This window comes from Coptis chinensis, chromosome 1 (genome assembly GCF_015680905.1).
Source record: "Coptis chinensis isolate HL-2020 chromosome 1, ASM1568090v1, whole genome shotgun sequence".
Taxonomy (NCBI): domain Eukaryota; kingdom Viridiplantae; phylum Streptophyta; class Magnoliopsida; order Ranunculales; family Ranunculaceae; genus Coptis; species Coptis chinensis.
Genome location: NC_141456.1, coordinates 2,747,106 through 2,768,742, shown reverse-complemented (window position 1 = coordinate 2,768,742; position 21,637 = coordinate 2,747,106). Strand labels below are relative to the sequence as shown.

Sequence of the window (21,637 nt, the reverse complement as noted above, 5' to 3'; positions counted from 1 at the left end):
AAAAAAAAAAACTCAATGCGACATTTCTATTGTCGCACCAAATTAAAAAAGTAAAAAAAAAAAATAACTTGCGTGGTGTATCGTGGAAACAACGTTACCCACAACAAACGGATCAATCCTACACAACGATCGATCATTCACACTAGACAAGACTTCAACACCTTCCAAGCAATATCCCAACGCTTCTCATTAACAATTTAACAAGCATATAAAGTAAATATAATAATGCAAAAGAGAACCAACCACAAGACAAAGGATATATCGTGGTTGACGAATTTGCCTACATCCACTTTGGCGAGATCAAGCTTTCTAGAAGTCAGGAGTAGCAGTTACAAGAGCTCTCAATTCACTCACAAAGAATGAACACTCAACTCACTAAGAATTTCTCTCTTACAATCTCTCTCTTTCTTTCTTTTTGGAAAAGTTAGGTTTTCCTGATTTTGTTTTTATACTAAAACAAAAATCGCGATTCTTGGCGAGGCCCATAAACAAAAGACGCTGGCGCTCCTTTGAATTGGCGCCAAAAATCATCGGAGCACTAGCGCGCCGCTTTCTTTGGCTGGTCCAAACATCTTTTAAATGAGTCTTTGGCGGGTCGGCTAAATTATCGGAGTGAAGCGAAGTCGCGCTTTCAGCCTGGCGCTGGGCGCTCTGGCGTGAAAAGCAGAAAAATCCCTTTTTCTCTACATTCTCCACCTCGGTGAGGTTTTAACACATAAAACCGGGCGAACACATCCAAAGAAGAACACATCCATCCGAACTTCGCTGATCAACCGCCTCGAAGGAGCCATGCTCACAAAGAGCTACCCACAAAGAGTCATGCCCACGAAGAGCCGTCATGCCCACAAAGGGCCACCTACAAAGAGTGTCATGCCCACAAAGAGCCACCCACAAAGAGTGTCATGCTCACAAAGAGCCACCCACAAAGAGTGTCATGCTCGCGAAAAGAGCTCACAAAGAGCCACCCAAAGAGTGTCATGCTCACAAAGAGCCACTCACTAAGAGTGTCATGCTCACAAAGAGCCACCCACAAAGAGTGTCATGCTCACAAAGAGCCACCCACAAAGAGTGTCATGCTCCACAAAGAGCCACCCACAAAAGTGTCATGCTCACAAAAGAGCAATCACGCCCAAAAAAGGGCCATGCCTACGAAGGCATCAATCAACAATGCATGAGCCTCCACCATTTGTGGAGTACCTCCAACCAATGTTGGAACTCAACTCCATAGAGAACCTTCTACAACCCAAAACCCTTTTGCCGCTAGAGGCAATGAAACAAATTCCCAAGTACAAAACTTGTCACGAGCCTCCACCATTTTCTGCATATCCACCGACCAATCTCTGTAATGAGCATCTCTAACAGCTTCCTTGAAGCTATCTGGCCCATCATCTTCAATATTTAGTGCGTAGGCAACCGAGTCCAGTTGACCATAATGCTTCACTAGCTTATCATGCCCGTACTTCATAACTTGTTTCACACTTCTCTTTGGCTTTGATCTAGTCAAAGCTTGCTGCTCAGGTTGTTGTAACTCTTCTTCTTGTTGAATTGTTCTCTTAAATGTCTCGAAAATTTCATCTTTGAACTTCAAGATATATACCCACACATAGCGTGTATAATCATCGATGAAAGAGACATAATACCGGTTACCTCCCTTAGAAGCCACTCTAGAAGGTCCCCAAACATCCGTATGCACATAATCTAGGATGCCTGCCGTCTTGTGCTTGCTTGTACCGAACTTGACTCTGCCTTTGCTTGCCATAGACCACAATGCTCGCGAGAATCCCATACTTGGTTTCTCCAAGTCTTTTCGGTAGCTCTCGCTTGCCAACTTCGGACAATCCCTTTTGGCTCATATGCAAGGCGTATATGCCACAATTTTGTGCTTTCGGAATCATCACTACATGTACCCATTTGCTACATCACTTATCAGCGTACTACCCAACAAAGTATACAAGTTTCCATGTCTTTGACCCTTCATAATGACTAAAGAGCCACTAAGGATCTTTAGGACTCCACCATTCCCACAAAATTGTGGCCTTTGGAATCAAGGTACCAAGAGAAATAAGGTTCTTCTTTAACTTCGGGGAACATGCCTCACATCGGTTAAAGTCCTCACTACACCATCATGCATCTTGACCCGTATAGTTCAATCCCAACCGTCTTACAAGCAAGCGTCATTGCCCATCAAAGCGGAACCTCCACTCAAGTTCTCATAGGTAGCAAACCACTTCCTATTTGGACACATGTGGTAGGAACACGGAATCAAGAATCCGCGTGATCGATTATGTGGTGCGTCTTGTGTAGACACGAAAGACTTACATCATCCCCATCGGCGGGAAGCAAGACTTGCTTCACTAACATCCTCATTCTCAAACTTACCACTCATCTTGTTACTCTTTTTTGGGCTAGAGCAATCACATAGATAATGCCCCTTTTTTCTTTGCAATCAGAAGCCGCGTACATGTTTTAAAGGCTTCTTGAACTACCCTTCCACTTGCTTGTGGAAGTCATCTCATTCGACATCACCCTCGCCATCTTTTCTTTTTGCTTCTTTATCAAACTTCTCTACTTTAAATCTAGCATTTGACATCTTGGGAGCCCTTTTTCAAGTCACACACTGATAACCCAAAAATTATCTCACTCGGGGAATTTTATCGAACACCTTGTCTACATAAATTTTAAAAGCACTATGGTTCTTTACCAAAACTCAAAATCCTAGGTCGTATATACCGGCCTCGATACCAATTGGTGTATCGTGGAAACAACGTTACCTCCACAACAAAGCGGATCAATCCTACACAACGATCGATCATTCACACTAGACAAGACTTCAACACCTCCAAGCAATATCCCAACGCTTTCATTAACAATTTAACAAGCATATAAAGTAAATATAATAATGCAAAAGAGAACCAACCACAAGACAAGGGATATATCGTGGTTCGACGAATTTGCCTACATCCACATTTGGCGAGATCAAGCTTTACTAGAAGTCGGAGTAGCAGTTACAAAGAGCTCTCAATTCACTCACAAAGAATGAACACTCAACTCACTTAAGAATTTCTCTCTTTACAATCTCTCTCTTTCTTTCTTTTGGAAAAGTTAGGTTTTCCAAAAAGCGATTTTGTTTTTATACTAAAACAAAAATTTGATTCGAATTTCGAAGCGGCGCTCCCTCTTTGATCGGCGCTTTAAAATCATCGGTTGGAGATATGCTGGTCGCCTTCAAACATATCTTGGAGCTGGCTGGTCGCGCGCTTTGAGCTGGTCGCTTAAATTATCGGAGTCATGAGCTGAAGTTAGGCGGCGCCGAGGAAGCGAAAAGCGAAAAAATCCCTTTTTCTCTACATTGCGCGACATTAGTAATGAAGCGCGACAATACCATTAGCGCGTAGTGCTGGTCAAAGTAAAAAAATATATATATATGGCGATATCTGCAATGGCGCGCGACATCTGTCGCTCCGCATCCGAAATGCCAAATTTACAAACAAAAATGCAGCTGGACAGATAATGCAACCGAATTTGCTTCTATCTAGAGTTAGAATTCTAGAAAATTCTGAGTTTTAAAAGTAAATTTGAAGAATTTGAGAGCTGATCCTACCACTTAGAGATGCTCTAATTAGTAGTATTATCTCATAGATGAGGTAAGAACTCGATACAAAACAGTCCAAGCTATTCTTTGTTTGAATTTGGTAGATGCAAATAGCGTGGTGGTCAATGCGTGACACGAGAAGCTGAGATGAGATGTGCTACGTGTCTCGAAATCAGTTTATCGGTTTGGGTGAATAAAATAGGCACAGTGGTCACCAATTCCAACCTCAAAATACTCACAGTCAACACTCTCTCTCTCTCTCTCTGTGTTCTGAGAAGATGGGTAAAAAAAATGTTCTGTTACTATGCGGAGATTACATGGAAGACTATGAAGTAAATTTCCCATCTTTGTTTTCTCATTTATCTACAAATTTGATATCATTCATGGGAGCCATTTTGGTTTTCAGGTAATGGTTCCTTTTCAAGCATTGCAAGCTTATGGAATATCCGTTGACGCAGTTTGTCCTGGGAAAAAGTTGGGGATATATGTCGCACTGCTGTTCATCAACTTTCTGGCCATCAGGTGAAACTTTTTTTTCAGCTCCTTGGTATCGGAAAAAAGCTTACTTTACTTTACTTTGTTTGTGGTTTTAGACGTATTCTGAATCACGAGGTCACAATTTCACACTCAATGCGACTTTTGATGATATTGAAGCAAGCAAATATGATGGGCTGGTTATACCTGGTGGACGTGCCCCTGAATATCTTTCCATGAATGAATCTGTTATACATTTAGTTTCCAAGTTCAGTGATTCTGTAAAGCCAATTGCTTCTATTTGCCATGGCCAATTAATCTTGGCGGCTGCGGGCGTGGTGAAAGCTCGAAGGTGTACAGCATACCCTGCAGTGAAGCCTGCACTTGTAGCTGCAGGTGCTCATTGGGTTGAACCAGAGACCATGTCAGCTTGTGTAACAGATGGTAATCTTGTTACTGCAGCAACATATGAAGGCCATCCTGAGTTTATCCGACTTTTTGTGAAGGTGCTAGGGGGCACCATAACTGGCTCCGATAGGAAGATTTTGTTCATTTGTGGGGTGAGATGTGGTTAACTCTCTTTTTATTTTGTCTTACGATAAATTTTTTCAAATAGAATAAGCTTTGGTTGTCACTGATTTTTAAGCTTTGAACTGCCATAGCATTATAGGCCTATAACAGAAAATTTCTCTTCATCTCCGGTCTTGCATGAACCAACTTTTTTATCTCGTATTATATTAGAGATTAGTGTGAATGATTTGTGTTTCTGTACGTAGTTATATTCACATAAATAAGTAGCTAGATCTCTAGGTTCCTTGAAGGCCTTATACCCTATCAATGGTTTGTTAAGTTACATTTCAATCGGCTTATTCCATATTACTGCAAAATGACCTTAATAGCTTCATGTTGGTCACCTTAGTTATTGACTTATTGTAACTTGTCTGTTGAACTGGATTATGGTAAATAATGACACATTAATGTTGAGGGATTATAAAACTTATTTTCTAGACAGAAAGATTGTGTTTTTCTAAAACTCGTAAGATGGATGATATTGGAGACATGAGTTGGAACCTCAAGCGTAAAACCTCTGAAAATGAGCTAGGCCTATCCTAGGAAATCTTATATGGATATAAGAAAGGTCGGGCCAATTAGTAGAAAAACCACTTGATAAGATAAGGTGGGTTTCTTCAAGTGATAAAAAATAAAACTTGACCTTGGATCCCTGGTTAGGAGAGCATTTGTGAGTTGCAAGACTTTCAATTTGCAAAAGAAAAATCGATAGCAACGATGAGATGGCAAGCAAGATAGAAGCATCCCTTGAGTGGAAATATGACTCAATATATAGTTGAATTGTCAAAAGATTCATGTTCCTAGCCCAAGTATTTGAGTCAAGGATTAGATAGTTTCGTGGTTTGGAAATCATTCATTGGTTGGTTGGATGACTTTGGATTGTCTATTCCCCAAACAATTCATTGCCGGTAATTGTTTTCACTACATCAGTTGACTTGTTTATTGTTACTGTTTATTGTTACTTATTTATAAAATTACAGTGCCTCTTTACATTATTCTAATCTATTTTATTAACTTCAATTACATTTTACAGGACTATATGGAAGATTATGAAGTAATGGTTCCGTTTCAATCTCTTCAAGCTCTTGAATGTCAAGTTGATGCGGTCTGTCCAAAAAAGGTTCCTGGAGATACCTGTCCAACTGCTATTCACGATTTTGAAGGTGACCAAACTTATAGTGAGAAGCCGGGCCATGATTTCACAGTGACAGCAAATTTTGAAGAGGTAGACCCTTTGACTTATGACGCCCTGGTGATCCCTGGGGGCCGAGCTCCAGAGTACCTTGCATTAGATGAGAAAGTACTTGCATTAGTAAAGCACTTCATGGAGGAAGGAAAGCCAGTTGCATCCATCTGCCACGGGCAACAGATTTTGTCTGCGGCTGGTGTTCTTAAGGTATAAGATATCCATTGATTTCTTGTTTCTATATATGTAGTCATGTAGAGTAGCGGTGGTGCCAATATGAAATATCAAATGGGGTTTTGAAATCTTTATGGACTACAGATATTAGTGTAAGCCAGCGGTTGTTGCCTATTGGTATGTGGTTTTAAAAAAAAAACTGGTCATACAAATAACTAATTTAGGGTTGTGTAACAATATTTTAATCTTGTTTGAATTTTTCCAGGGAAGGCAATGCACTGCATACCCTGCTGTGAAACTCAATGTGGTATTGGCTGGGGCAACATGGTTGGAGCCAGATCCAATACATCGTTGTTTTACTGATGGAAATTTGGTGACTGGGGCGGCTTGGCCAGGGCATCCTGAGTTTATATCTCAGTTGATGTCATTGCTTGGCATACAGGTATCATTTTGAATGTAAGGCAAAGAGTTGCACTATGTTGTTTGTATGCAGAACCAGAACTTTTTAAATGAATTTCTTCCAAACTTTTGTACTGTACTTCGTATCATGGTGTATCCGGGTTCGATCGACCATTATGGTTGTCTGTCTGTCTAAGTGGGTATGTAATACTGTAATAGTACGCTCATTGATTGTTAACCACAAATGACAAATCTAGTCCTGCTTCCATCTCATTTTAAAAAGTAAAGTGACACATAATGCATGATAAGTGTGCTGTAGATGTTGAGTACAGATTGTTGACTTTGAATATATTCGATGAGATCCTCAGGCAGTGGAGATCTGCATCTTACTGATTAAATTACGAGTTTTCTTTCCTGTTATTCAATTTTCCTAAGCGCTTTCTATGGATCTTTTACTTCCAAGTTCCGACTGCCTTATTATTCTATTTTTACCCTTCATCAACTTTGCTGCCTGTTTATTTGTATGGACCATAGTACAAAATATTCGATAATAGCGATATTTGGGGATATTTATCCAGTGGATATATAAATACCGATATAATTAGAGATAGCGAAATCAAACCCAATGATATTTTGATGATTTTCACCAGCCAGTGATATTTGGGATATTTGCAATAATATCCAATTTTATTTATTTAAAAGGATAGGATACAATGGTAATTGCTTTGGATAAATTAAATTGCAATTAAAAAAAAAAAAAAGATGAAATCACCATACACTGCTATTGGGATTTAGGTGGAAATATTTTAAATAAATATAAATAATGTATCATAATATATCAATAAATATCCACAATATTTGTCGATATTTTGGATATATTTACAATATTTACATGTGAAACAATGTCAAATATCCCCAAAGAGAAAGATATATCTACGATATATATCCAAAAATTGAATATCGATAAATACCTATATCTTGATATTTTGTACTATGGTATGGACAACACTTGAAGGCACTGGTTAATGAGCAGTAGTTGGCTTACTGCCAACGTTGCTTTTGAACTAAGAGTCAACTCTGTGGTCTCTTGTGTAATCTAAAATACTTTAAAGAATGCGGTTGTTATCTACAGTCCCGCAACAGTACTTTAATATTTTTTTAGATAACTCTTGGTCTCTTCAACCATTTTATTTGGACGGAACTGCCCATATCCATTTGATTAAATTGCAAAATATCCCATCAAAATATTAAAGTAAATTTGTAATAATAATAAAGACAATTATGTCATTTAGACTCAACACACTTTTTCCACACCACATATCAACTACTAAACATCATGTGCAGAGCACATGCATCATGCTAGTAATCGTAATGCGATGTTCATGTTGCTTTTATCCATTAGTTTCTATTTCACCTAGTCCATAAACGTGTTTCTTCTTCCTAATTCATGTGTTTGTATAGTGAAAGAACAAAAGAGATAAGTTGACAATACTGTTCCAACAAGGCAACAAGTGGCAAAAAAATATAGATGGAAGGCTTGGTTTGCCCGTGGGCCAAAGGTGTGATGGTTGAAACTTGAAAGTCTTGAAGCTGAGAAGTGTCTTCGTGGACTACTTACCCATCTCCCTTGTATATGTGGTATGGAATTATGGAGTGTAAGCATCGAATTTCCAAACAAAATCTGCAACACTACTTCTTCCACGTGTTTTTCATTGAATGGCGCACATCATACTCCACAAACTAGGAAATCCAGTAGGGATAAGGTATATATAAACTTGTTTTCCACCTTTCTGCCTAGTCACTCTAATGGTGATGATTTCTAACACCAAGGAGTGGTCTTTTACTTCAATTTCACCATGTAAGGAAATCCTACCAAAGTCCTCAAATGGGTCCTCAAAGATCCTTTCTTTCCCCAGTGTTTCCCGCTCAAACTTTGGATCATTTTATGTAAATGTGGCCGGCAGTCAGTTGCCATCATTGCTAGAACAAGGTGCAACAAAAGAACTCCAGACAACTGAAATCGATAAGAGTTTTGCTGATGCTCAACAAAATGTAGTGAGCAAGGATAATTTGAATGATTTCATCTGTGGTCTAAGTAAAGATCGTCGTACTGAAGCACTTGCTTTCGAATACTATCAGAAGGCAAAAGCTCAACCTGAATTTGTACCAAATAAGTTGACGATAAAGCTACTGGTCAGGTATTTGCTCAGATGCAGAAAATGGAGCTTAATTTCATTGCTTTCAAAAGATTTAAAGTATTATGGAGTGTTCCCTGATAATTCTCTGTGTTCTAGATTGATAACCAGTTGCCTTAAAGCCAGAAAATTCAGTACGACAGAGGTTTTGCTTGGGAGTTTTGAAACTGAGGATGGTTTAGCGGTTTTTGCCTTTGAATCGGCAATGAAAGGCTATAACAAGCTTCATATGTATAGCAGCACAATTATGGTGTTCAACAGAATGAAACGTGCTGGAGTTCTTCTTGATGCTGGTTGTTACTGCCAGATAATGGAGGCTTATGGCAAAATTGGTGACACGGATAAAGTTCTTTCTCTCTTTAAAGAATTTGCAAGCAAAGACTTACAATTATCTTCCACTTCTACTCAAATCTTCAGCATCTTATGTGATTCTCTGGGTAAATCTAGTCGAGGTTTCGAAGCTTTGGAACTCTTCAGAGAATTGACAGGCAAGGGAATTGTAGAGAATTCATCTATTTACTCTTCTCTGATATGCTCTTTCTCAAGCATTGGAGAAGTTAAAGTGGCGGAACAACTTTTCGCGGAAGCAAAAGAGAAAAATATGGTGAAAGATCCAGCTTTATTTCTGAAACTCGTATTGATGTATGTCAAAGAAGGTCCAATCCAAACGTCCTTGGAAATTGTTCAGGCGATGAAGGGGCTGAACATTAAGGTTTCAGATTGCATATTATGTGCAGTCATCAATGGTTACTCTAAGAAAAGAGGGCTTAAAGAAAGTGCCGAAGTTTATGAAAAGCTGGTATCATCTTCTTGTGAACCAGGCCAAGTGACCTATGCTTCTATCATAAGCGTCTATTGTCGTCTGGGACTATATGAGAAAGCTGAGATGGTGTTCTCTGAGATGGAAGAGAAGGGTTTTTCTAAATGTGTTGTAGCCTATTCAAGCATGGTTGCCATGTATGGGAAGACTGGGAGGTTAAAGGATGCTATGAAGCTTGTGGCTAAGATGAAGGAGAGAGGGTGTGAGCCTAATGTTTGGGTTTATAATTCTCTCATAGAGATGCATGGGAAGGCCAATAACTTGAGGCAGGTGGAGAAGCTATGGAAGGAAATGAATCGAAGAAAAATTATACCAGACAAAGTTAGCTACACTAGCATGATAAAAGCGTTTAACAAGGCTCGAGAGCTTGATACATGTATTAGATATTACCAGGAATTTAGGATCAATGGGGGGAAAATAGATAGAGCTATGGCTGGGATCATGGTTGGAGTTTTCGCAAAGAGCAGTAGGATTGATGAGTTGGTTAGACTTCTGCAGGATATGAAGTCTGAGAGAATGGTTCTGGATGTGAGATTGTATAAGTCAGCTATGAATGCTCTTAGGGATGCTGGACTTGAATCTCAAGCTAAATTGTTCAAGGAGGGCTATAATTCAACCAATGTACCGCAGCATTGTAGCCAGACGGGGATCGAGCATTAGTCTAATTATTTTCTGATTCTTCCAATTATTATTTTTTGTTATCTCTTTAGTTTTTATGTGATCATTAACCCAATTTCATGGATTATCATTTACCTCTTCTTGGTGCTCAAGTGAAAAATAACTAGGATTGGTTGTGTTCTGTTTTAAATGAGATCAGTAACTTCTTTGTTTTAAATGAGATCAGTAACTCTTTGATGCTGGTGGGACTTTTGGTATCATCACCCAAAGGTTTTACCGACTTTGCTAGTCAACACCTGTTTTAAATGAGATCAGTAACTTGAGTTGATACGTGAAGTGATCGTGGATTCATGGTGATTATCGGAAATTTTACTCTAAGGATCTATCTAGGATCTATTGAATGAACTGCACGATTAATAAAAAAGCCAAAACAGACCCAAACTCAAAACAAAAGCACAATCAAGTAAAGACGTAAAGTAGTAGACAATGGCTAACTGACAAGTTCGAGTTTGTTGCACACTTAAATAGTTAAATCAGTTACGTTTTTCTCTCCTTCGTCCACCTAATCCATAGTTCGAGTAGTAGAAGTTACGTAAATTAAAAAGGATTGAACCCATTTTTGCAACAACTTTTGTTTGTTTGTGTTTTTTTTCCCGATAATTGCTACAAATTTTGTTATGCTGCTCTATTATATGATTCCATATTTTCCATCAAGTAGAGTCAAGTTAATCTTATTATTGTGTACTATTTTGGTTGGCCACTTGGGTGTAGTTGGTGTGTGGAAGTATGGAACTAGGCAGGTATATGAAACGACGCCTTGGTTTCAACTTTCAACTAAACCGAATCTCTACCAAATTGACAACCTCTGGGTTTGAATACAAGCTAACTGAAAGTCTGAAATTAGGTCCAATGGTTAGAAACATAACTAAAACCAAAGAGTTTATAACTATTTAGTATCACATACTTTCATTTTTTTTTCTAAATGATATCTGTATTTTTTTCTCCCGAACTTTTAATTTGTTTCAATTTAGTACCTCATTTTTTTTCCATCTCAATCCATCTAAAAGCCCACACGTTTGTAATGTGTCCACGTACCTAATTGGGTTATTTAGCCGACTATTGACATGAGCTCGCCATTAGTGAAATTAGACGGATTCAAACGGAAAAAAGAAACAAATTGAGAATTCGAGTACTAATATGCAAATATGCAAAAAAAAAAAATATATATATATATATATATATATATATATATATATATATATATATATATATATATTCTTCGGCATGATCAAAAATCTCATGATTTTGGTGGTTTATGCTTTTGCAAAAAAAAAAGTAAACTAGATGCTTTCGGGGGGACCAATGCGCATATCATTGTAGAGACATTTTAGGGTTTCAAATACCCGGGCATGATCACGCCGAGATATTTTATGTGATGCATTTTGGAATTTTGGGTACAAGTGAAGAAGGAGGCTCCGTGAATTTTCTCACCGGATCCGAATGAGGGAAGATCTACACCGACCGGATGTATTGATATCTAGTTGGTCCGAGGGGAGACATGTATGTGTTAATGTAAGCTGGAGCCTCTCCGTTGGTAGGGCTTGGGAATAAAGTCTTTGAGGTGGGATAAGCGGTAAGAGAGCGTGACGAGAGAAGATGGAGAAGCATGAAGAAACTTGCGACGCTAACCAAAGATTGTTTCATTCCGTTTAGTTTCAACACTTTTTCAACGATCTGTTGAAACTACCGAGAAGACTTCATAAAGTTATGGATAGTAACGTTATGACAGTTGGTTCTAACGAGTTTGTTTTTAGAAAAATAGGATTTGCTATTCATAAAGGACTTACGGCGCAGTTTGTTGCAGGTTTGTTAATTACTTGTAAAATTCCTTATCACTAATTTATACTTTAAAAAAAATAAAAAAAAAAAAATGTATACGGGATTACTGTATTTCTAAGGGGGAAAAAAATGAAAATATTTGATACTAAATAGTCATAAACTCAAAACCATTCTGCGCCTATTTGAGGGCGTACAATAGAAACCCAAACAGTGCCCCGCGTCTTCTTCTTCCAACTTGTAATGCTTGGGATTTCATATGGAGAACTTTTCCTGGTATTGGGAGCAACTGCAGCTCTCATTGGTTAAAAAAAAAACTCTTTCCTCTTTCCTCTCTCCAATTTTCTATTGTTCTAAGAAATATTATTTTCTAAAGAAGACATTTTTCAATTAAAACAGGTCCCAAAGATCTCCCACGCATCGCTAGAACTGCTGGTAGATTAGCTGGCAGAGCTATTGGTTACGTTCAATTAGCTCGTGGCCAATTTGAGAATGTCATGCAACAGTCTCAAGCTACCCAGGTAATTTTTTTTTTTTTTTTTATCAAGCTGTTTTTATCATTGGCACTTTTAGGCTGATGTTAAATTTTATACTGTTTAGGTGCATAAAGAACTTCAAGATACAATGGCACAACTTGAAGCTATTCGATATGAAATTCGAGGCATATCTATTATGAATCCTGGTCCATTGACGAGGAGGTTAGTGGACAATCCGAATATTGGTAATTTCCATCTTTACACTTTTTTACTTTTATTTATTTATTTATTTAATTATTACGGGCGTTAAGGATATATAGTTTTCTTGATTGCTAGGTAACAATGTAGCTCCAAAGGTGGATGAAGAACAGATACCTCCACAAACTATATTTAAGGTTTTCTCTGTTTGTTTTGATTTCGTTTTCCGCCCATTAGACTATTTATTTCATTACTTATTTGTCTGTCTTTAGGAAAATGGTTCAATACCGTCAAATGCAGCTAATTTAGAAAGTCAAGCAACTGCTTTTGCGAGATTGGCTGAAGCTCAGGCTTTAAAGAATGATTCTTTGAATGATTGTGAAGATTTAGCTAAGTCTGATGGTGAAACAGATCTTTTTACCGTTCTGCCTGTATCTGCTGAAAGTGCTAATTTACTACCGAAACTTAAAGGTATTGTATTACATCCTTAATATTTCCATGTTGGTTCTTCTTTCAATAGTTTGTATATGCTCGTGATATTGGCATCAACAAATGTGTCAAACTAATTAACAAACCACATTGTCATGTCCTGAAGGATTCCTTAAGAAATTTATGTTAAATGATAACTTTTGTGGATTCATTAGCAATTAGTACATCACCAAGAATCTGGTTTTTCTTTTCCAACCACATGTGGAAACGATTTGTTGTACCACTTCCCTAGTGTAAAACTTAGAACTATAACCTTCTTGATCTTCTTGTTGGATGGACTGTCTAAATTCAATAAAAAAAACTGTTTGATTAGGAGTTTGGCGATAAATGCACTTATATAGCCATCCATAAAGACCATGAATCCTCCTCAGAACATCTTATACCGATTACCAACATCTTCTGGAAAGAAATTATTTGAGGAAAACATCCCGACTCATGGCCCTATCTATGTTCAAGTTTCTTAGAGCACTTAACACCTTCGTCCTCTGAGCTAGATCCTTCAACTCGCTATTGTGGATCTTGTCTTGGTATTTCAAAAACTAAGCTCAATTTAGTGTTATAGATTAATGTACCCATGTATGTCTTTTGTAGGCATCCAAAATGGCTTATTTACTCAAATCTTCGTCCTCATGTTTTAGGCCAGATAAATTAGATTCTAAGAAATTTGTAGAGGTGAAAAGGCCTCTTTGAAAGATTTATCGACTCCCACATATCCTCTGGACACCCGAAATCTAACATACTGCGGCTAATATTCTGCTCCCGCCACTACTCTTGTGGAACAAATAACGTCAGCTTTTGTATAGATATTTTTCCCCAGTGCAGTGTCGGGAATCCCAAATTGGTCTTGGCAGGATTAGCCCTCAATTATCTTACCTTCAGCGCATACGTCCTTCACTCCACCTCTTGACATTTGAATATCTTAAAATGCTTTGTCTTTGGTTGACTACAGCTGAAGTAGAGTATCTCCTTTTTCCACCATCTTAGCATATACAATCTATATAGGTGTACTGTTTGGAGTATTTAAGTATGCATATCCATAAAATATATGACATATCCGTCATCTTCTTCTGTGTGCATTCAGTCGACTCTCTTGCATCCATGACCCTGCTGCACCGTCAGTTCCTGTTTACTTCTGTTTAAATTTTAAACCTGGATATTACATGTTTGTTCATTTGATGCTTTTGCTTCTTTACATTTCTTAGTTTCAATATGTTACAAGATTTCATGGCTTTATGTAATGATAGATGATGCAAAAGGATCAGATATCATGTTGGAAGCAGTACTAGAAGCAGAGGTAGCACAAAATGCGAAACAGTTTTTTGAGAATCTTCTTAATTAGTTCTTATTTTCCTGCATATCTTTAAGCCTCTTCATTGTTGAACTGGTCGTAGTCTCATTGAAAATGTGGATCCAGTCACCGTAACTGCAGGTATAAGGATTTGTTCCTGATCAGTAAACATTGGATTTGTATTATAATTTCTGGATTCTCCAGAACGCTGATTGCCATAACTGGGTAAACATTCTAAAGGTAGAATCATGGACTGTAAGGAAACCAGTTCAACTATTTATGTTTGTCCACTTTAAACTATATTATTTTCAACTGCCTGGCCTGGACATAGACATGGCCGACTCATATTGTTTGCAAGATAAGGAACAAATTCTGAGAATATAGCCATGGTCTGTAGTTGGTGCGATAGGCTGTAATGAGGTTCAGTTTCAATGCACAAGATCACCTTGGAGAGTGGAGATTATGTGCTTTCAGGTGAGAATAACACCATTTTAATAATTATTGAGAGACTAGACTTGGTGAGAACTGTCCATTACAATTCATTAAGAAAAAAAAACTTGGTTATGGTAACCAGCACCATTATCTGGTTGTTGGAACAACATTCAAGCCTTATTCTTTACCTTGTTCCACGTATTTCGTGATCTTCATTTTGTTTCATGTGTTTCAGTTCTCTTTTCTGGTGAAGTTCAAACCTTTTATTTTGTGTGTTACACTTAATATTGATAATCTAATTTCCATTTCTTGTGTGCTACTTGTGCAGATGATTTGTTCTTCCTCATCCCCCAACCTATATATAATGGGCACGCTCCATTTTTAGGAACTGTCATGTCGAGTTAACACACAAGCACAGTGATTTTCCAGACGTGCAAGTACACATTCATCTTGATGTGCATTCCAGGTCAGGCTGACCAGATTTGCAGATGATTTAATTTTTGTCTAGTGATGTGGAATGTGGAGTGGGATGTAAATTTATTGTAGCTGTTATATATTATTTTGATCGTATTTTAAGAACCAACGAAATGACGGTGCAACAGTTCAGGAACGGACCAAGCTCTTAAACGATGATCCTTATTAGGAAATGATCCAAGATACCTACTCCTTTTTGGATCGATTGAAGCAAGTACCCTAAAATGGGCTGCCCAATAAATTTTTTAGAGGCACAATATCCTCCCAAAGAGCAAGATATATCGGCGAAGTACCATCTTTTTTCAGATTCCCAGAAGTGGCACGAGAAACTTGTCTTACTGTGCTGTTATAATGTCGGGCCTTGGCCTCTTTGGGGACTAGGAAGTTTGGCGTTTGCGTGCGGTATAGTAAAAATTCCAAATGCATATTCCACTTTTTTAGAGAACAAAGCGTGCAAGGATCCCAGGGGACAAAACATGAGCAAAGTAGTCTGCAAACTCGAAACCAATACCCATAAGGAAGCTAATTTTTGGCACGGTGGAATGTCGGCAAATCAGTGTTGCATGCGAGCAGCGAATGCTTGCATTTCTCATCTAAAGAACCCTAAATAGTAAATACTGCTTTCTCACCCACTATTTACATTGAAAAAGGAATCCGGTTTTGATACCCATCGATGTTATTGCTTTTTTCTATGACAGATTTGTTTTGGCTTGAAACTAACTTCTTTCACAATACCGGATCTAAAATCTCCAAATTGTGTGTAAGGGTTGATTGGTATAAACATTTCTCTTTGGGTCATCCTCTTATCTCATTTAAGCTAGGACAGTTAAAATTGGTTTTTTAAACTAATGAGGAGCGATATGCGAATCAGCAATTTAATCGGTTATATTGGATGTATATATTTGGCACTTTCAAAATATACAATAATATAATTAATACAAAATATTTCTAAATAGTTATACGAGATGTAACAAAAAATATCAAATTTTCATGATCATATCTAATCAACTCAATTTTAGAGTATTACAAATTCGCCAAACACAATAATTATGTTAAATATTTAAAGAAATAAGGAGAGAGAGGAGATAATATATATTATAGAGATAATACAATAATTTGTATATTTAATATTCGTTAAGAGAAAAAAATAAATAAACTCTTAGTTTTGTATGTTTATTAGGTTCCATTATTATTAATACTGTTTAAAAATCCAATTTGTTAATTTTACATATTTTTTCGGGTGGGAACTGATATTTTCAATAAAACAATTTCTCAATTCATCTTGGTCAATTAATAGGTCAATTCGGTGATTAAATCGATTTAATGAGAAAAGTTTAAAAATCGATAAAAACTAATCGGGTCGCCATTAACCGCCGATATAACGGATATTGATAGCATAGCATTTAAGATCTAAAGATAAGATCATGTAGGAAGTAAAATTTGGACAATATAACCGATATTGATAGCATACCATTTAAGATCTAAACATAAGATCATGTAGGAAGTAAAATTTGGACAAGCTTAGCTTGAGTTAACATAATCTGATCAGAAATCTGATGGATCGAGGAGTTTGCTAGTGTTGTAGAAATAATCAAATGAAAAAGATTAATTGTTCCTATAAAGAGCTATAACAGAGAGGTAGCTATATCCTTCCATCACAATTTACAAACCTTACAGAAATATAGATAATGTGTTCAAGAAACTCCTTTTTATCTTCTTTCGAATTTGATTGCAGCTACAAACATGCTTGAATATCATACATCATATATTAGATGTTAGATCTACATCCTGATCTTTCAAGCAAATAAAGAGGTTTGATTGAAAAGAGTACTACAAGTTCTTTGTGGTGGAACTGGTGGCCTGTTTCCCAAAAAGCTATTATTCCTCTTTGCAGCGAGTGAAGACCATGATCCCCTCGCTGCAGTTTTCTTTGAGATGATTTTTGAACATGTTTTTGGATGAGAAACTTTGTTACTTGTCTCAGATAATCCTCCTCCATAACTCTTGCATGATTTCATTTTTTTCTTGCATGGATTATCAAGCTTTGCAAGGTCTTCTAAGGATCTCACGTTGGATAAAGATGTGAAGGATTGCGACTTTCCTTGGTAATGCTTTGACAACCCTCTCCTACAAGCAGCAAATTAAACAATAAATCACATTAACATTAACTTAACTCCAAAGAACGATACTGATTCAGTGATTCAGCCTATAAGGTTTCTAAATTAAAAGGATAATAGAAAATAAAGACTTACTTGAACGGAAGTTGTTGCATGAGAGAGGCCATTTCATACAAAGGGCCACCTTTGGTATTATTAGTATCGATATGATCAGATGTTGGAGATGATGATAAAGAAGACATGGAAGGTGATGAAGAGGTTGCATCTTCCAAAAAGTCTGATGAAGATGACAAGTTGGAACCATTTGATGATGAAGAAGATATGGAATCAAAATCATCTTCTTCATCCATGATCCCATGGTTGCTTTGTTGGATGAAAGAAATATCCATTCAGCTCACTTTGACAATAATTCTTCAAGTTTCTTGATGATAGTCTATGATGCCTCAACCTTTCCCACCAACTAACCATGCGTTTTTATATACTTCTCTCTCAAGTCTCAACAACAAAGAAGTATTGCAAGCAATTTGTAGTTGGAACTCAAACTAGCTCTAAAGATCTATAACTGTACCACCTTTCTCACATACACAATATCAGCTTTTCTGCCTTATCTCTTCATGAAAACATTACACAATGACACAGAACATTTATGGTGAGACCAATATTTATATTTCTAAGTGGATAGAATACTATCATATTGTGTTGTGGTCATTATGTGATTGTATGATACGTGTGTGTCAACAAGTATTCCTGATAAATAAAAAAACAGTTATTCATTAATTATTTATGTCAATTGTTAAAAACCAGCAGCATGTAGAGATAAGTATACGGTATTTTAATGAAATAATATAATTATAGATTCGGCATTATCTGCTTTCATCTTTATTTGTCTCCCTTTAGCCCCACCCACCCAAAGTACTATGGGAAAGAAAAGGAATTGTGGATAAGGCTCCACGCTTAAATTTATCATCACATCTTCATATCTTCAAGACATCGACCGGCCACACTACTAGTCTATGGTCGACCTAGACATAAATCCTACTTCTACCTTTTGAGTGGGGCTGAGTTTGGGTCGGATTTTGAAAAATTCAAACCTGAATCGAAAAAAAAATTATGAACTTAAAACCAAACCAAACCGATAATATTATATTTCATCTAAAACCGAATTGAATCTATAAAATATATTACAAACCAAAACCGAACTAATCTAAACTGAAAACTATAAATTAATTAAATTCTAAATTAAATCAATTAATTTCAACTACACAATTAATAAACATATACAAAATTTATCATAAATATTATTAAAATATCATTTTATTGGTTCAAGTTCATATCGGTTCAGTAGAGGGCAAAACCCGAAACCAAACCAAACCAATATCTTATAAGTTCGGTTTAGGGACGATGGGAGCAAACCAAAGTACCAAAACCCACACTATTTTTTATCGGCTTGGTTCAGGTCGGTTATCGAGTTATCGAAACCCATTGACAACTCTACTTTTGAAAGCAAGTCCAATGAGGTAGTATATGAGCGGCTAAATGCTATATAACACCCCAAAAACCAAATAACCATTCCAATGGGACTACTAAAAGGGTTCTAAATTTGGCTAGTGTGATATATCCAGCTAGATTTGTGGTCTTGTCTAGCAGTTGCTAAAAAGAAGTTATGAGACTGTGCGTTTAATTATAACGGATGACAGAGTTTCTGCCGTCTGTACTGTTCATTTTTACTATCCCTACTCACAATACTATTCATTTGTATTGTTTATTTTTTAAGTGCATAGTGATAAACAGCAGACTTTCTACCGTCCGTCCACCAATTTCATAAAATGCTAAAAAAAAAATCATTAGACTGGGTTTTCATGTTTTGGCATGCCAAATTTGGTTGGTAAGTTAAAAAGTCTAAAAATCCTATGTGGCACCCTTTTAGTACATTTCCATTGGACTTGCTCTGAAGATTAAACTAGTATAGCAACGTCTATAATTGTTCTTTTAGATTGTATCTTTTGTTGTACTAGTTCAATACTTCAATGTAGAAGGTAAGATACTAATCTCTCGCCCAGTATTAAACTACTCTCTGGCAGTAGTTTAATGGAATCACGATATCAGAGACTGTAATGAATTAGTGGTGAAGTTAGAGGTTAAGGGGGAATTTAGGAAAAAATATTATAAAAATTGGTGGACAACTAGACATATATAGCGAATTAGCAAGATCTAGTACATGATTTTATGATTATATAAAAGTATTTCTACCATAGTGCCATACATATATCAATTATCATAGATATAAAGTTGGAAATAAATATTAAATGTATTTTCTTCAAATCTTATCCTAAAATTTTCACGTAAATTAAAAGAAGACAGACAAGTATATGTTGGTAGGTTGGTACAATTAGCAGTCCTTGTGGACTATAAGGGACTATTGATTAGGCTATACCTTCCCTTTATCACTTCGACACATGCTAGGGTTGTTAAAAAAAGGGGGAACCAAAAAACCGAACCGAAATGGGTAAAATTAATGGATTTTTATTTTTTTGGTTCGATTGTCGGTTCTCAAAAGACAAAACCGATTAGTTAGGTCTGGTTTTTTGTTTGGGGATTCAGTTAACCGATATAAACTGAACCAAACTGGGGTGTTATATATGGAGAGAGAGAGAGAGATTATTTATTTTTTTTGTCGAGCTAAATAGTTCATATTACTGAACACTTGAATACTTGATTCTTATAATTTACGTTATAACTTGTCAACATGCCTAAATTTGCATAAATACTATTCAACATATTTATTAAAATTCACTTGGCTAGTAATTAGTAGTCTCATTACTCCTATATAGGCTTTGATTTGAAGCTTGATAGAAGGCCCAAATTGACAACTGAACCAAAACTGAAACCGAACATTCAATTTGGTTTTATTGCCATTTTCGTTCAAGTTTGGTTAAGGGGTTGTTTGTTTTTCTGAGCCTATGAATGCTGAATGTTGAATGCTGAATGGCTCATTCTCTGAATGCTAAATCTTTGATTCTTTGAAGTTCTAAAAACATGTTTGTTTTTACGTTATAATAACACGGCTCTCAAAGGTGAATATAAATCATTAGGACAATTTTACTCATGCTATCTATTTTAAACACTAACTTGATTTCTTGTTAAACAAAATATATATTATATTTGAGGAGAAGAGATGGATTATCGAAAAAAATAAATGATAAATAAATTTATTTAAAATATATTTTCACAAATATATTTTAACGGTTTATTTTCATATTTTGTTTATTTTCGAATATATATATGTAAATATATATATGTAATTCTATTTTTAACAAAGTGGATATCATTCACCCAAAAATGAAAAACCCGTAAGAAACGCCAACTCAACATCAAATTTTGAAGAACTTATTTTGAAGCCATAAAAGTAAACTACTTAAAAGGAAAGTAGATGGGTTCTTAAGATTGGGTTCTTAAGAAAGGGCAAGAAGGGACTTCTTGTTTCAAGTATTAAATTCAAATTCGGAAGAAATTTTGGTCTTTGAACAACACGTCGTGTGGGAATCTTGAAAAGTTACCTTGAATGAATGCTTAAACAAACAAAGGACAAAAAAAAACAAAACAAGTTTTGAGCCTCTGAATGCTTAAAACTTAAGTTTAAGAGGTTCTGAATGCTGAATTCAAAAAAAACAAACAACCCCTAAGTTTCTGTTTAGATTTTTAGAAAACCGAATATATTGGTTCGGTTTACGGTTTCTATAAGAATTGGTAGAAACCGCCAAACCGGACCGAGAACAGCCCTAACGCATGCTAACCAATCAAGACTAGTCCTTTGCACGTGCCATGCACAACCTACTAAGACACTTAATTTGTGGGTCCTTGGTGCACACGTCGTGTAGAGAAAAAGGGATTAAGTGTTGAATGGTTAGTTTGCTGAATGGAGGAGACAAACAAAGCAGGAGACAAACAAAAGGACAAAAAATGTGACGAACGACACGAACATCCACGTCATCGACTTGATGGCTGGCTCCCCACGCCGCATTAATAAGTAGAAAGAATAGATATATCTTCATTTACTTCGGCCTTGGTGACCACATTTTGCTTCTACAGCAACACACACCGGGGTTGGTTCTTGTTCTTGGAGAGTTTTAAAACACAATGACGTTATTAGATGCGGTCGAAAGGTAAGAAACTTTGATTTGTTTGTTGGAAGATAAATAGATAATAAATGAAAATATAGTTGTTGGGAATTTTTACGTGAAATACACACGCATTTTACCCTATATAAGCGGGTTTTGGGTTCTTTGAAATTCGGATATG

The 21,637-nt window shown here is 36.6% G+C and overlaps 4 protein-coding genes across 4 annotated transcripts; 3 read left to right on the top strand and 1 right to left on the bottom strand.

Annotated features, from left to right (window-relative positions):
* The first annotated feature begins 3,766 nt into the window (after positions 1-3,766).
* Positions 3,767-6,534, top strand: DJ1D (Class I glutamine amidotransferase-like superfamily protein). The gene is given in 6 exon segments (XM_086604752.1): positions 3,767-3,924; positions 3,999-4,065; positions 4,068-4,114; positions 4,186-4,626; positions 5,670-6,032; positions 6,262-6,534. Coding segments are annotated over 6 exon segments (1,161 nt in total). The 5' UTR covers positions 3,767-3,870; the 3' UTR covers positions 6,451-6,534.
* A 1,537-nt stretch (positions 6,535-8,071) lies between these two features.
* On the top strand, positions 8,072-10,165 carry LOC147521288 (Pentatricopeptide repeat (PPR-like) superfamily protein). Its single transcript, XM_086604697.1, has one exon. The coding sequence runs from the start codon at positions 8,202-8,204 to the stop codon at positions 10,068-10,070; it is 1,869 nt and encodes a 622-aa protein (XP_086460823.1). The 5' UTR covers positions 8,072-8,201; the 3' UTR covers positions 10,071-10,165.
* Positions 10,166-12,020: 1,855 nt separating this feature from the next.
* Positions 12,021-14,605, top strand: LOC147521287 (uncharacterized). The gene is made up of 6 exons (XM_086604583.1): positions 12,021-12,168; positions 12,264-12,385; positions 12,465-12,585; positions 12,677-12,735; positions 12,811-13,009; positions 14,272-14,605. The coding sequence occupies exons 1-6, from the start codon at positions 12,108-12,110 to the stop codon at positions 14,364-14,366; spliced, it is 657 nt and encodes a 218-aa protein (XP_086460709.1). The 5' UTR covers positions 12,021-12,107; the 3' UTR covers positions 14,367-14,605.
* A 2,307-nt stretch (positions 14,606-16,912) lies between these two features.
* LOC147521286 (uncharacterized) lies at positions 16,913-18,126 on the bottom strand. Its single transcript, XM_086604644.1, has 2 exons — positions 17,474-18,126; positions 16,913-17,348 (listed from the first exon to the last, which is right to left on the bottom strand). Exons 1-2 carry the CDS (start codon positions 17,725-17,727, stop codon positions 17,018-17,020), a joined length of 585 nt encoding a protein of 194 aa, XP_086460770.1. The 5' UTR covers positions 17,728-18,126; the 3' UTR covers positions 16,913-17,017.
* Positions 18,127-21,637: the final 3,511 nt, after the last annotated feature.

Excerpts from the sequence above, each read along its gene's own strand:
- LOC147521286 (XM_086604644.1), bottom strand. The coding sequence starts at position 17,727 with ATGGATATTTCTTTCATCCAACAAAGCAACCATGGGATCATGGATGAA. Across the intron at positions 17,349-17,473 it reads ATGCAACAACTTCCGTTCAA|GAGAGGGTTGTCAAAGCATT; the intron begins GTAAGTCTTTAT and ends TGCTGCTTGTAG.
- LOC147521288 (XM_086604697.1), top strand. The coding sequence starts at position 8,202 with ATGGTGATGATTTCTAACACCAAGGAGTGGTCTTTTACTTCAATTTCA.
- LOC147521287 (XM_086604583.1), top strand. The coding sequence starts at position 12,108 with ATGCTTGGGATTTCATATGGAGAACTTTTCCTGGTATTGGGAGCAACT. Across the intron at positions 12,169-12,263 it reads AGCAACTGCAGCTCTCATTG|GTCCCAAAGATCTCCCACGC; the intron begins GTTAAAAAAAAA and ends CAATTAAAACAG. Across the intron at positions 12,736-12,810 it reads CTCCACAAACTATATTTAAG|GAAAATGGTTCAATACCGTC; the intron begins GTTTTCTCTGTT and ends GTCTGTCTTTAG.